The following is a 14848-nucleotide window of genomic DNA, read 5'->3' on the forward strand; positions in this document are numbered from 1 at the left end:
TTTTGGCATATTGGTCTATCTCCAGCAACCTTACTATATTAATCCTAATAATTTATCTACAGATTCTTTTGGATTTTCTAAGTAGACCATCACAAAATGTACAAATCATAATTTTTCTTCCTTTTTTCAATCCTTACACTTTATTTTGTTTATCATATTACTCTGGCTAAGACCTTCAGAATGATGCTGAATGTAACTTGTGATAATGGACATCTTTGCCTTATTACTACTGAGTTCAAAGAAAATACGTTTTTCTCTATACTCCCAAGTTATTTCCAAAAACTACCAGACCATCTTTTCTCCAAAAAAGTGGAAAGAATGAGAACTAAACACCCAAACCCTTCCCCTAAAATGTACCAACTGCTAATAATTTGCAACATTTGAATCTTTCTCTCTCTGAATCATCTGAAAGTTTTAGGTATCATGACACTTCCCTCCTAACTTTTTAATTATCGTATGTTTTAGCTCATTCATTTTCAACTTTCTTTACTTTCAATATTGGCCCTTAAGACCATATATTTCATGAGAAGTATACTTTAGCTGCATTTCAATGGTTCTGATATTATTTACATTATTGTTTAATTTGAAATATCTTATTTAAATTACTCCTTCTCTTTGACCCTTCAAATTTATTAACATGTGGAGTTTTTTTTCCATTTTTTAAAGCTACCATTTGCGATTAAATTCTAAATGCTTGAAATGGAACCAGAGAAGGTGGTCTTTGAAAATTGTTGAGATGTTCTTTATGATTTATTGGGAATTTTTCATTCATAGTCTGTGTATCTTTAAAAGAATGGATATTCTCCTATTGTTAGTGCATAGATTAGACAGGTCCACTAGATCAGAACAAGTAGTTCTGTTGTTAAAATATTGTTTATCACTTTTTAAATTTATTTGATCTATCAATTACTAGCAGTCTTTTTAAAGATCTTCATCATCATGGTGATTTTGACAATTTCTTTTTGTAATTTTGTCCACTTATATCTATGAAGTCATATGATAAGCTGCATATACTTTTGTGATTATATCCTCCTGGCAAATTGGATAATTCAATGACCTGTTCTATCCTCAGGGACGCCTTTTCCACGGCATCATTTGATTTCGATGGGCGCTTTCAGGGGCCCTGTATTGCAGTAGGTTTAGGAAACACCTACCTGCACACACCAGTTGCTGTAACCCAAGCACTTTGTGATGCCTCTGCAGACACACAGTCTGAGTCCTGGCATCTAATCTAAGCCTGTGTGTCTCCAATACAGCGGTTACACCAGGAAATGTAACATACACATTTGACATTTCATGTCTCAAGCAGCAATGATGACAGCACTTTCTGAGATGGTGTGACTCCCAGTGCTATCCAATAAGAGAGCCCTGGCCAGGTGTGGCTGCTGAGCAGTTCAGATGTGGCCAGTGCAAGTGAGAAATTGAGTTTTACATTTCACTTCATTTAAATTAATTTAAATGATCACATGTGGCTAACATACTAGACAAAGTGAGTCTAACATGGCTCTCTTAAATATTTTGCAGATTAAAAGTAGGACATCAGACTGTTCTTACTCACTTTTTACAGACTTAAATACTCCCTCCTAGTATTTTACTTGTATTTCTTTTAAGCTTTGTAGCAAATTAGGCATTGTTTTCATAGAGTCCATGTTGCTATTATTTACCCACACTTGATATTTTCCTTGCTTATTATTCTTTCTTGCTTCAGGCCCTCTACCTTTAATATTTTTTTCTTTGTTCCAAGGTAGATCCTTTAAGTGTGCATGTATGAACTATCTCGATGTTGGTTTGGCTGAAAAAGTTTTCAATGACAAGATTTACATAATTCTTGATTTACACTGTATGTTCCCTCAGAATTTTAAAGATATTATTTGTGATGCAGCAGATCTTTCCTGTCTCTCCCGCTGCTCCCCTCAGCAGTGTATTTCAGTAAATTCACCCGCTGTTCCCCATTCTGTCTCTGGTGAATCCTCTCATCATTCACACCTCTGGCTTACACCCCAGTTCTTCTATGCAAAAATAAATTTTTAAAAAGATATTATTTGTCTTTTGGTTTATCATTTGTTGAGAAGTGAGCTGCCTCATCAGTCTTATCATTGGTCATTTTGAAATAATCTGGTTTTTCTCTTTCTCTGACTCCTGCTACGATCTTCCCTTGTTTCAGTGTTCTTCACCTTTCGTTATGCTTATTTCTAGATGTGATTTGCTTTTATCTGTCTAGCTTGGGTTTTGCTGGACTTCCTGAGTTAGAAAGTTCAGCTTCTTATCAATCCCTAACATTCTCACCCACCATCTCTTCAATTGCTGCCTTCTCCTACTCTCTTTTCTTTCCTCTTGGACATTCAAATTAGGCTTCTGTTAAACTTTCTTACTCTAGCCATGTTTCTTCACATTTCTTATATATTCTCCATTTCGTTAGTCTCCTCTGTTGTACTAAAGGTCAACTTCAGACAAGTTGACCTGAGCAGGCCTGTATTTGAAATGTGATAATGAGATTTCATTTTGCAACTCCCCAATAGTAGTTATGAGGGTCTACATTTCTTAATTGCTAATTCTAAATACTCAGAAAATCTGGCTAATATTTTTAAAATAAATTGGACTAGAACATGGCAGCTATATTTACATATTCTTACAGGGAGCCAGTGACTTGCTGTCATTTGTTAAAAGCAAATGCAGTTTCCACATTCAAGTGCTTGAAATTGTTCTTCTGTTTTAGAAAATATAAAGTGTGGGAAAATGAGCAAACTTGGAGACCTCTTGTAGCCAAACTGAGTTAACAGCTACCAAAATGCCAGCTATACCCCACATGCCTCATTTCTTAAGTCAATCTGAAACTTACCAGTTAATTATTTCACAACTTAAGGCCTAAATGAAATCAAGAATTTCCAAAGCTAAACAAGCCCTCTGAATTTCACCAGAGGGGAAAATGAAAGTTTCCTTATGTTAATAAATTCGCATTCTACTTACTCATCTGCTTTTATTCTAGGAATAAATGTAAGGACTAAAAGAAAGGGGGGGGGGAGGAGGGGAGTTAGTATTTTTTAAAATACCTTTCTTCAAACTCACTACTTCTCCCCAGGAAGTTTGAGGAGAAGGCTGACTCATCTGGTGATTTGGTTTGCTTTCCTGAAATATAAATTCTTTTTAAAGATGACTCAAAGAACTGCTTGAATTCAATGTCATCTAATACTCAAAATGTCTAACACTGACCATGATCTAGGACAACTGGGTATTACATTTGAAAGAATTCCCTGATTATCTCCAGATCAGGACAATCTTGCTTGGAAGTTCAGTTTCAACAAGTCAGTGACTTGCTCAAAACAAAGAGCTAACTGAGGACACAAATCCCTGCCTGCTCGTCCCATTTTGTTTTCGTTCACTTTTCTAAAAACTTATTTAAAGAAAATAATCTGTTCATTTAAGCTACTGTTAGTATCACGTTATTTTAGAGAATCTGGGAATTAGAGAAAGGATGCTTTTAGCCAGGAAAAGTGAGCACCAGTAGTGAAATAAATAAAGACCATAGTAATTTATTTATTTATTTATTTAATTATTTAAAGATTTATTTATTTATGCATACAAGAACTGGGGTGTAGGCCAGAGGTGTGGGGGCAGGTAAGAGGAGTCACCAAAGACAGAGTGGGGAGCAGAATAGGCAGATTGACTGAAATACTCTGCTGAGGGGAGCAGCAGGCGAGTCAGGGGAGGTCTGCTGCACCATGTGGGAAGCTCCCTGGCCTGGGGATTGAACTCTTGCTGCAGTGGCTGTGGATAGCCTCATAGGTTATGTCTTAACCCCTTGCACCACCAGGGAGGTCCCAAGATCATGGTAATTTAGTAAGAAACTGAATACTGATTGTAGTGAAAATATATTTTTCCTACATAATCTGAAGAAAATCAAGGTATTGTAAGACTATATAAATACACAAATGAGGGGCATTTTTAAAAATATTTTACCTCTTGGCAGGTAAAATAGAAGGATTTAGAAACAACTTGCCATAGTCTTTAGTGGATGGCTAAATATGGACCCAGTTAAAAGGAAACAGTAAGTAACATTTAATTAAGAAGTTGTGATTGAGGATTTGCTATGATTCATGCCAGATGTCCCCAAATGAAAAGGAACTCGAAACTCAGAAAGAATGAGAGGACTGAAAACAGGCAAGTGGGGATGAGGAAAAACAGGCCATGTGAGGACCCAGGGACCTCTGAGATAGTGGGAATGAGAAAAAAGCATGTCATGTTCTTGCAAATAAGGAAGCTGGGATGGAGAACACTTGTGACACTGACAAGGGATCAGAGAGGTCAGCATCAAAAAAATGTGGGGAATGGCTACTTCCAGAAAAACATATTTTAGTCCTAAATATACTTAATTATTTCAGGCTTTTAAGAAAAATGCCTTTTCTTTCAGATCTTTGCCTCCGAGTCCCTCCCCAAAGTGACCTCAAGAGGTAATTTTAATTATTTGGTGCCTTTAGAAGGAATTAAGGTAACAGGGACAGTAAGCATCGGTTGTAGTGGAAGGTGCTGATGAAAGTGATTGAGGCTGATGAAAGGCCAGCCAGTTCTTAGCATGCCCTTAGTACTTACACATACTTTAAACTCCAGGCAACAGACACAAATACATAACAAAATGGACAATAAAATTATTTGATATCTCACTGGCTATTCAAGAATCCCTAAAGACACGGATTTTATAAACCCTTAACACTGACAAATATTGAAAGGTTGATATCCAGAGTATCAGGAAGGATGTAGCAAAAGGAGCCATATCCTACACTAATGGAGAGCAGCTTTTAAGGCACAAACTATTTGATCTAGATCTGGGCCAACTGTAGGTATTTACCCTAGCAGAATTAATTAGAAATTAGAAATCAATTGTGCTGGCTGTCATATCATAGAAAATGTGCACTGGTCTCTGTGTCCACTTCCTGGCACAGAGGTGCTAAGATCCTTGTTATTTCCTTAGTGACAGTAGCAGGCGCATCTTTTGTTCTATTTCTTCTCTGACCCAAGTTCTTGCTACAAAGCTCCCGGAGTCCTTGCAATTTCCAGGGTGATGGGAGTGTTTTCTGTTTTAATGAGGGGACTATGGATGTGGGAGGGTGTCTCTTGGATGAGCGCTGGTCACTGGACAGACCAAGCTTGGGATTTTTAGTCTTCCCTCACCTCCCCACCCCTTTCTTGAGAAGGGCAAAAGGAGTCATAGGAACCTCATATTTATAGCCGATTAGTCAGAAGCACAGGTGACAACCTGAGTTTGAAGATGGCATTTGAAGTGGGGCTGGCACAGTCTTATGGGACTAAGCCCTTAACCTGTGGCACCTGATGTTATCTCCAGAAAATTAGCATCAGAATTGAGTTCAATTTTAGGTCACCCAGCAGGTATCACAGAAAATGGCTTGGTGTGGGAACACATCTGGTGACAAGAACTGTGAGAACTGAGTGTTCTGTGTGACAGTCAAGGAGAGAGCTATAGGAAGACTGAGATTTCCCAATGCTTTGGTACATCGACATGATGCATGGTCTTACATAGTCCTACATTAAGAATTATTGTACATTGGGAGCAACATGGCGGCGAGGAGACGCTGCGAGTAAGATCTCCCATTAAAAAAAGTTAATAGGGAGGAAAAGCGGCAGGTCCCAGTGAGAAGTGGGACACGGAAGATAAACGGACGACTCCAGCAAACTACCCGAAGAAGAAAGTTGCCGTAAAAGAGGACCAGAAGGGAGGGAAGCGCAGAACCCTGCTCCCCTCCCCCGCCCACAGAGGCGGCACTCTCCGACCGGCAGAGACAAGGGAAACAACAAACCAAAACGCCCAACAAGAAAAACGGATGCAGCAAGCGGGACTGTGAGTGGAAAGGAACTATTGCAGCCACCACACCCCGTGAACGGGAGCTGAGGCGAACCCTGCAGGATCCGCCGCGGAGGTGAGCTCCAGGCGCCATTAAAGAGAGCCCCGCCCCCCAGGAGGAGACCAGCACCAGCACACAGCCCCGGCCGCCCCGTAAGCTTGCGCGAAAGCGGCGCTCAGATTGCAGCTGCCCAGGTCCCCGCGCCTGCGACCTAGGCTTGCGGGGAGACGGCGGAGGCCCTCCCTGAGTGAGCAGGAACAAGGTGCCCAGGCAGGGGAGCGGGATTCAAAAGGCGCCATTCCCGCGCCACTGATCTGGGCTACAGCCCGCGTCCTGGAACTGAGGGCTTTGGAACTGAGACCCGGGGCACGAAATTAGGGGCGTGGGTTCCCCACAACGGTGGGGCACAAGGCAGACACAGCACCCCAAAGCCGTTGAGGTGTACCCTACCATCCCCGCTCTGCTCCCTGTCCCACGGGGTGGAAAATCAGCTCCCCAAGGGCTCTAGGAGAGATCTCTGGTGCCACCTAGAGACTTGACCCCAGCACAGGCTACTGAAGGAGCTAGTGGCCAGCTGGGGAGTTAGCCCACACCGGGCCCCTTCCGAACAAGTAGTCTGAGCCCACAGGGAGAGCGAGCACCCACAGCCGGGGCAGACCAGGCGCGCAGAAGAGTGTGCCTGAGACCAGAAGCGCAGGGAGTGTGTCCCACATCACCATTTTAGAACAGGGACATTTCTTCAGTAAAGACTACCTGCAGAAGGCTTCCTCAGGAGCCAGAGGTGAGCGGGGGAAGTTCGCCCACGCCAGACCCCCTCTGGCCTGCAGTCCAAGCCCAGAGGGGAGCAGGAACCCACCGCCGGGGCAGACCAGGCGCACAGGGGAGTGTGTCCCCACATCGGCATTTTAGAACAGGGACCTTTCTCCAGTAAAGGCTGCTTGAAACTGACAGATGACTCCTGGAAGAACCAGAGGGGAACAGAGAAGCCCACCCAAGATGCCGGCCAGTCCCAACAACACAGTGTCCCAACGCATACGGCAAATTAGAAAACAGACAGTAGGGAGGAGAAGAACCACACGCAACCTAGCAACTCTCCAGAGAAAAAGCACACCACAAAAAGAAAGCCAGCCCCCAGATTGCAACGACAATAACTTGGAAGAATTTCTGAGCCTTCCAGAAAGAGAATTTAAAATTGCCGTGATTAAAAAACTGACAGAAGTCATAAAGGAAAACAATGATAAGGGAAAAATAATCAACGATCAGAAGAATGCAATTGAGTCCCTAGAGAGGGAAAACAATGGTCAGAAGAAAGAAATTGAGTCCCTAAAGAGGGAAGTAAAAGAAATGCAGGAGATCAAAGAATTAATGGAAGAACTAAAGAATTCTGGGAAAAGCAATGAAAGCAAAATAGATGAAATGGAAGAACGAATAAGTAATCTTGAAGACACAGAAATAAAAAGAACCAAAACAGAAAAGGAAAGAGAAGTACGAAGGAAAAAGAACGAAGAAAGACTTCGGGAACTATCTGACTCCATGAGGAAAGGAAATATAAGAGTTATAGGAATACCAGAAGGAGAGGAGAGAGATGTAGGAACAGAGAAAATATTCAAAGAGATAATTGAAAAGAACTTCCCAAATGTGAAGAAGGAGCTGAAAATTGATATACAAGAAGCAAGAAGAACACCAAACTTCCACGACGAAAGGAAAAATACAGCAAGACACATAATAGTAAAGCTCCCAAGAATCCAGGACAAGGAAAAAATAATGAAGCTGGCAAGAGGGAAGAAACAGATAACATTCAAAGGAAAACCAATCAGGCTGACATCAGACTTCTCCGAAGAAACACTACGGGCAAGGAGAGAGTGGAGGGACATAGTCAACAGACTCCAAGAAAACAGATGCCAACCAAGAATACTCTATCCCGCAAAGCTCTCCTTCCTCTTTGAAGAAAGAATATGGACCTTCCCAGACAAACAGAAACTCCGGAATTTCATTGCAACTAAACCCCCACTCCAAAAAATACTACAAGGAGTCCTAAAGCCAGAACCTCAGAGCGACGAATAACAATGAAAGAAGGCCAAAAAAAAAAAAAAAAAAGTTATTAAAAGAATAAAGAAATAAAATCAAAGGAAAGACAAACACAATGGCAAATACAGATGTTAACATATCAATATTAACTCTAAATGTAAATGGACTAAACTCTTCAATAAAAAGACACAGAGTTGCAGCCTGGATTAAGAAACAAAACCCAACCTTTTGCTGTCTCCAGGAAACACATTTAGCTACAAAAGATAAAAATAGGCTCAAAGTTAAAGGATGGAAAACAATCCTACAAGCAAATGGACCAAAAAAGAAAGCAGGAACAGCTATACTTATATCAGATAAAACAGATTTCAAACTCAAAAAGATAAAAAGAGACCCCAATGGTCACTACATTATGATCAAGGGGACAATACTTCAAGAAGAAATAACACTCATTAACATATACTCACCAAACGAAGGAGCACCAAAATATATCAGACAACTGTTGTCCTCTCTGAAAACAGACATCAGAGAAAACACATACGTAGTGGGAGACTTCAACACACCACTATCAACAATGGATAGATCAACAAGACAAAAAATAAGTAAAGAAACCAAAGCTCTAAATAAAGACCTAGAGCAATTGGGCTTAACAGACATCTATAGAACACTAAACCCCAAAAAAACGGAGTACACATTTTTCTCAAGCGCACACGGATCATTCTCCAGGATCGATCACATACTGGGGCACAAGACAAACATCAACAGATACACCAAGATTGAAATCATATCAACCATCTTTTCTGACCATGAAGGCATCAAACTAGAAATAAACCATAAAAAGAAGGCAAGGAACTTTCCTACCTCATGGAGATTAAAAACCACACTACTGGAAGACCATTGGACTAATGAGGAGATCAAAGAAGAAATTAAAAAATTTTTTGAATTGAACGACAAGGAGGACACCAATATCCTAAATGTATGGGATGCAGCAAAAGCAGTAGTAAGAGGAAAATATATAGCAATAGAAGCTCACATCAAGAAACAAGAAAGAACGCAAAGAAACAACCTAATCTCGAAGCTCAAAGATCTAGAAAAAGAACAACAAAAAAACCCCAAAACCAGTAGAAGAAAAGAAATAATAAAAACCAAAGCAGAAATAAATGAAATGGAAACTAAAAAAACAATCCAAAAGATCAATGAAACCAAGAGCTGGTTCTTTGAAAAAATCAATAAAATAGACAAACCCCTAGCCAGGCTCACAAAGGAAAAAAGGGAGAAAGCACAAATAAACAGGATCATCAATGAAAGAGGAGAAATCACAACGGACACAGCAGAAATCAAAAGAATAATCAGTAACTACTATGAACAGTTATATGGAAACAAGTTTAACAATCTAGAGGAGATGGACAAATTCCTACAACTCTACAATCACCCAAAGCTAGATAAAGAAGAAATAGAACACCTAAACAGACCAATTACAATTAGCGAAATTGAAATGGTAATCAAAAACCTCCCCAAAAACAAAAGCCCAGGACCTGATGGATTTACAAATGAATTCTACCAAACATTCAGAGACGAATTAGTGCCTATCCTTCACAAACTCTTCCAAAAAATTGAGAAGGAAGGGACAATACCAAACACGTTTTATGAAGCCAACATTACACTAATACCAAAACCGAACAAGGACAACGCAAAAAAGGAAAACTACAGGCCAATCTCCCTAATGAACACTGATGCAAAAATCCTCAATAAAATTTTAGCTATCAGAATCCAACAATGTATCCATAAGATAATTCACCACGACCAAGTTGGATTCATTCCAGGGGCACAAGGATGGTTTAACATCCGAAAATCAATCAACGTTATCCAACACATCAACAAAAAGAAATATAAAAACCATATGATAATATCAATAGATGCTGAGAAAGCTTTCGACAAAGTGCAACACCCATTCATGATAAAAGCCCTTGAAATTCTTGGGATACAAGGAACATACCTCAACATCATAAAGGCCATCTATGACAAGCCAACAGCCAGTATCATTCTCAATGGTGAAAAGCTGAAAGCAATTCCATTAAGATCTGGAACAAGACAAGGATGTCCACTCTCACCATTGCTTTTCAATATAATACTGGAAGTCCTAGCCAGGGCAATAAGACAAGAGAAAGACATCCAAGGAATCCAAATAGGAAAAGAAGAAGTCAAACTATCACTATTTGCAGACGATATGATATTATACATAGAGAACCCCAAAAACTCCACAGAAAAGCTAATTCAACTCATCAATCAGTTCAGTAAAGTGGCAGGATACAAAATCAACACGCAAAAGTCAGTAGCCTTCCTATACACAAACAATAAATCTGAAGAAGAAGAAATCAAAAAGACCATCCCTTTTGTTATTGAAACAAAAAGAATCAAATATTTGGGAATAAATCTAACAAAAGAGGTAAAGGACCTATACAAAGAAAACTATAAAACACTGTTAAAAGAAATAGAAGACACAAAGAAATGGAGAGACATCCCCTGCTCATGGATTGGAAGAATAAACATTATTAAAATGGCCATCCTTCCAAAAGCAATATACAGATTCAATGCTATTCCAATCAAAATTTCAATGTCATTCTTCAAAGAAATAGAACAATTATTGATGAAATTCATATGGAATCACAAAAAACCCCGAATAGCCAAAGCTCTCCTGAAAAAAAAAGAAGGGAATGGAGGCATCAGACTCCCAGACTTCAAACTCTACTACAAAGCCATAATCATCAAAACTGCATGGTATTGGAACAAGAACAGACATACAGACCAATGGAATCGAATAGAAAATCCAGAAATAAACCCACAGATTTATGGTCAACTAATCTTTGACAAAGGAGCAAAGAATATGCATTGGAGCAAAGAAAGTTTGTTCAATAAATGGTGCTGGGAAAACTGGGTCGCTACATGCAAAAGAATGAAGCTTGACCACCACCTCACACCATACACAAAAATCAACTCAAAATGGATTAAAGAACTAGACATAAGACCTGAAACCATAAAATATATAGAAGGAAATATAGGCGAAACACTACGTGATTTGCACATCAAAGACATCTTTACAGACACATCACCCAAAGCAGTGATAGTGAAGGCAAAGATAAACAGCTGGGACTACATCAAATTAAAGAGCTTTTGCACAGCAAAAGAGACAATAACAAAAACAAAGAGAAACCCCACCAACTGGGAGAACATTTTTGCACACAACACTAATGATAAAGGACTGATCACAAAAATCTGCAAAGAGCTGATGAGACTCAACAACAACAAAGAAAATAATCCAGTCAAAAAATGGGCAGAAGAGCTTAAAAGAAACTTCTCTGAAGAGGAAATGCAAATGGCCAACAGGCATATGAAAAAATGTTCAACATCACTTGTCATCAGGGAAATGCAAATCAAAACTACCATGAGATACCATCTTACACCAGTGAGAATGGCACATATTAAAAAAACTAGCAACAACAAATGTTGGCGAGGGTGTGGAGAAAAAGGAACTCTCCTGCACTGTTGGTGGGAGTGCAAACTGGTCCAACCACTATGGAGAGCTGTGTGGAGATTTCTGGACCTACTAAACATAGAGCTTCCATATGATCCAGCAATTCCACTCCTAGGTATTTACCCAAAGGACACAGAAACATCAATTCCAAAGAACACCTGCACCCCTATGTTTATAGCAGCACTGTTTACAATAGCTAAGCTTTGGAAACAACCCAAATGCCCAAAAATAGATGACTGGATCAAGAAGATGTGGTACATATATACCATGGAATATTACTCAGCATTCAAAAAAGATAAACACATGCAATTTGCAGCAACATGGATGGCGCTGGAAGGGATCATGCTCAGCGAAATAAGCCAAAAAGAAAAAGAAAAATACCGGATGGTCTCACTCATAGCAGGAATCTAGAAAACTTAAATAAGGGACCAGGAAAATGAATAACTATAAGAAAGTGAAAATCAAAATCAACAAAAAACTATGAACCAGAGACACTTTTAGGGGGGGCGGGGGTGGGAGGGGAGGGATTGGGGTCAGAATGGGGGGCTGCAATTGTATGGGGAATATAACAATAAAATTTATTAAAAAAAAATAAAAAAAAACAAACAAACAAAAAAATTCACAAAACAGGTAAAAAAAAAAAAAGAATTATTGTACATTGTACATCTTACATTTGGTACATCGACACGATGTATGGTCTTACATGCATCCTACGTGGTCTTTAAAAATGGCTATTTACACAGAAACATTAACTCAAAAGGGCACCTGCACCCCTATGTTTATAGCAGCACTATTTACAATAGCTAAGCTGTGGAAACAACCCAAATGCCCCAAAGTAGATGACTGGATCAAGAAGATGTGGTACACATACACAATGCAATATTACTCAGCAATCAAAAAAGATAAACTCATGCCATTTGCAGCAACATGGATGGAGCTGGAAGGGATCATGCTCAGCGAAATAAGCCAAAAAGAAAAAGAAAAGTACTGGATGGTCTCACTAATGGCAGGAATTTAGAAAACCTACATAAGGGATCAGGAAAAAAACTAATCGCAATAAAGTAAAAGTCAAAATCAATAAGCAACTATAGACCAGAGACACACTACAGTAGGGGGCAGGGGGAGGAGAAGAGGGATTAGGGTCAGACAAAGGGGGTGGGAATTGTATGGGGAATATAACCAAAATGAAAATGCATACATTATGCAAAAATGAAAAATGATGTAAGAATTATATAAAATAAAATAATTCATAAAAAATAAAATAAAAATGACTATTCACGGCTATTCACTGATCTAGAATTGCAGTCACAATCTTGCACTGAATATAGTATGAGCCACATACATAAAATGGTGCAGACACAAAATGTTTGGAATTTCACTGAAACATTAAGAATGATGCCTTTTCTGGGACTTGAAATGATTTTTACTTCATTTTTTGCAGTTGTACTGTTTAAATGTTTCACTAAGAGTAACTGTCATTTTTATATAACCAGAAATAATAAGCCACAAAGATGACTTTGTTTAAAACATGGACAGGAGTATCCTTCTTCATATATTTTCCTTTATGGAGGATAAAGCTGGTGCTATTAGGTAAAAAATGACCTGCCAGAAATCTGCATCAACCAACCAGTCCTCTTTCTACCCATTTGTCTCTGCTCAGAATAAATTCAACATAACCTAAGTTAAATAAAATTAAAATGACACACATTCTCTATAGCATATGCACAGTAAGACAGGAACTTAAACTCCTAAATAATGTACATTTTCTCATCATTAACTTAATTTACAAACGGAGTAATTAGCATGTTGCCAAGTTATTATTGAGCTGCACATCAAATCCCTCTGAGTTGCAGCAATTGTGTTCTCAGAAGAAAACAGACCTAATAATAATAAATATTTGTACAGGGAATTTTTTAAAGTATCCTTGAACCGGCAGATTGGAAATGATGGAATTTTTGTGAATGTATTAAATTTAAATTTCCTACTATAGCTGCTTTTTTTTTTAAATTTTGTTTTTATATTCCCCATACAATTGCAACCCCCTTATTTTGATCCCAATCCCTCCTAACCCCGCCCATCCCCCATAGTGTGTCTCTGGTTCATAATTGTTGGTTGATTTTGATTTTTTTCTTTTTTTCTTCCTTTTTTTTTTTTTTATAAGCTACCTTAAGGAAATGTTGGCCTAAGTTTACACTATTCCCTTAATGTTCAGAGACTTTATTTAAAACAGGTCTCCGCAATGCTGGGTGCATTGTAACTTCATAATAAATCTCTTCCCTTGTCTTTAAACCAGCTCTGTAGGAGGACTGTTACCTATTTACCAAGACACAAACTCTCCAGAAAGGTAGTATCTGGGCCCTATAAGCAGAGTCCCTGCCATCTTTCCCATTCTCTAAATCAATGGTAATCAGAAGATATTCTCTCCAAAAGCGGAATTCTCTTTCAGCCTTATAAGTAGAAATCAATCATTCCCTTATCAGAGGCAACCTAGCATACATTAAGTGTATTTAGAGATTTACTGTCAAAAGTGAAAGAATCTGACAGGTTTTACTTGATCTCATTGCCTAAGAGGTTTTCCAAAACTTTCCATGAAGATGGAGAAGACAAGGTATTCACTTTTTACTACATATGTGTATATACGCATGGGCACACACAGCACACACATATAAACGTGTAAGAATGTTAAAATGTAGGTGTTAAAAGAAACGCTGTAACCTACCATTAAATCATAACAATTTTATTTTGCAAAAAAAAAAAAAAAAAAAAAAGAATCACAAACCTTGAGCTGTTCATCTACAACTCTTGTAACTTCTCCAGCCATTGATTCGAGGGTCTCTTGAATTGGACTGGAGAGTAAGCCACTGGCTCCCGCCCAGGATGCACCACCAACATGGTATAAATTGGGTAGTAACTGTAAGAAAAATGAAAGTACCCTCTCCATAGTTAAACAAATATTTACATAAGCACCATAATCATTGTGAAGTTAGTAAAAAGTTAGAGAAACATTATTAGGGATAATCTACTCTCAATCAAAGTCCTTTGTACAGATTAATAAGTGGAGGTCCACTGTTGAAACCAGAGAAACAATATATCAGCCTTCATGTCTTGACATCCTCATCTGGGCTATGAGAGTATTTGGCAAATTCACGAGGTTCCTCCTACACACGACTTTGATGACGATGACCATAGCAAAGCTGGGACCAGGTTTTCTGAATCTCAGTCAGTCCTTTCTCTACCAACTCACCCTACACTTTGGAGAACAAAATCTCATTTGCAAAAAGGTTCCAGTCAGAAGTGACAGAATACAGTTATCCACCTTCAGCTTGGAATTAGAATAATTCTAAATGTGTCCTCACTCATTTGAACTACAATACCTACAACACCTTCCAGTTATTCGGGATCCAGTTACATCTTCTGGATGTACTGTTAGTGTACA

At 38.9% G+C, this 14848-nt stretch overlaps 1 protein-coding gene across 5 annotated transcripts in view; it reads right to left on the reverse strand.

The window, feature by feature from the left end:
- The window catches only part of CARMIL1 (capping protein regulator and myosin 1 linker 1), a gene marked incomplete at its 5' end in the record, with an annotated part of 333278 nt that overhangs the window by 68782 nt on the left and 249648 nt on the right, over positions 1-14848 (reverse strand). For all 5 annotated transcript variants that reach the window (XM_084228463.1, XM_084228462.1, XM_084228460.1 and 2 more), the window contains one exon: positions 14192-14323. In XM_084228463.1, coding sequence (XP_084084589.1) covers positions 14192-14323 — 132 coding nt within the window. The remainder of the gene's footprint in view (positions 1-14191; positions 14324-14848) is intronic.

The sequence above is a fragment of the Talpa europaea genome (assembly GCF_964194135.1).
Source record: "Talpa europaea genome assembly, chromosome: 2".
Classification (NCBI taxonomy): domain Eukaryota; kingdom Metazoa; phylum Chordata; class Mammalia; order Eulipotyphla; family Talpidae; genus Talpa; species Talpa europaea.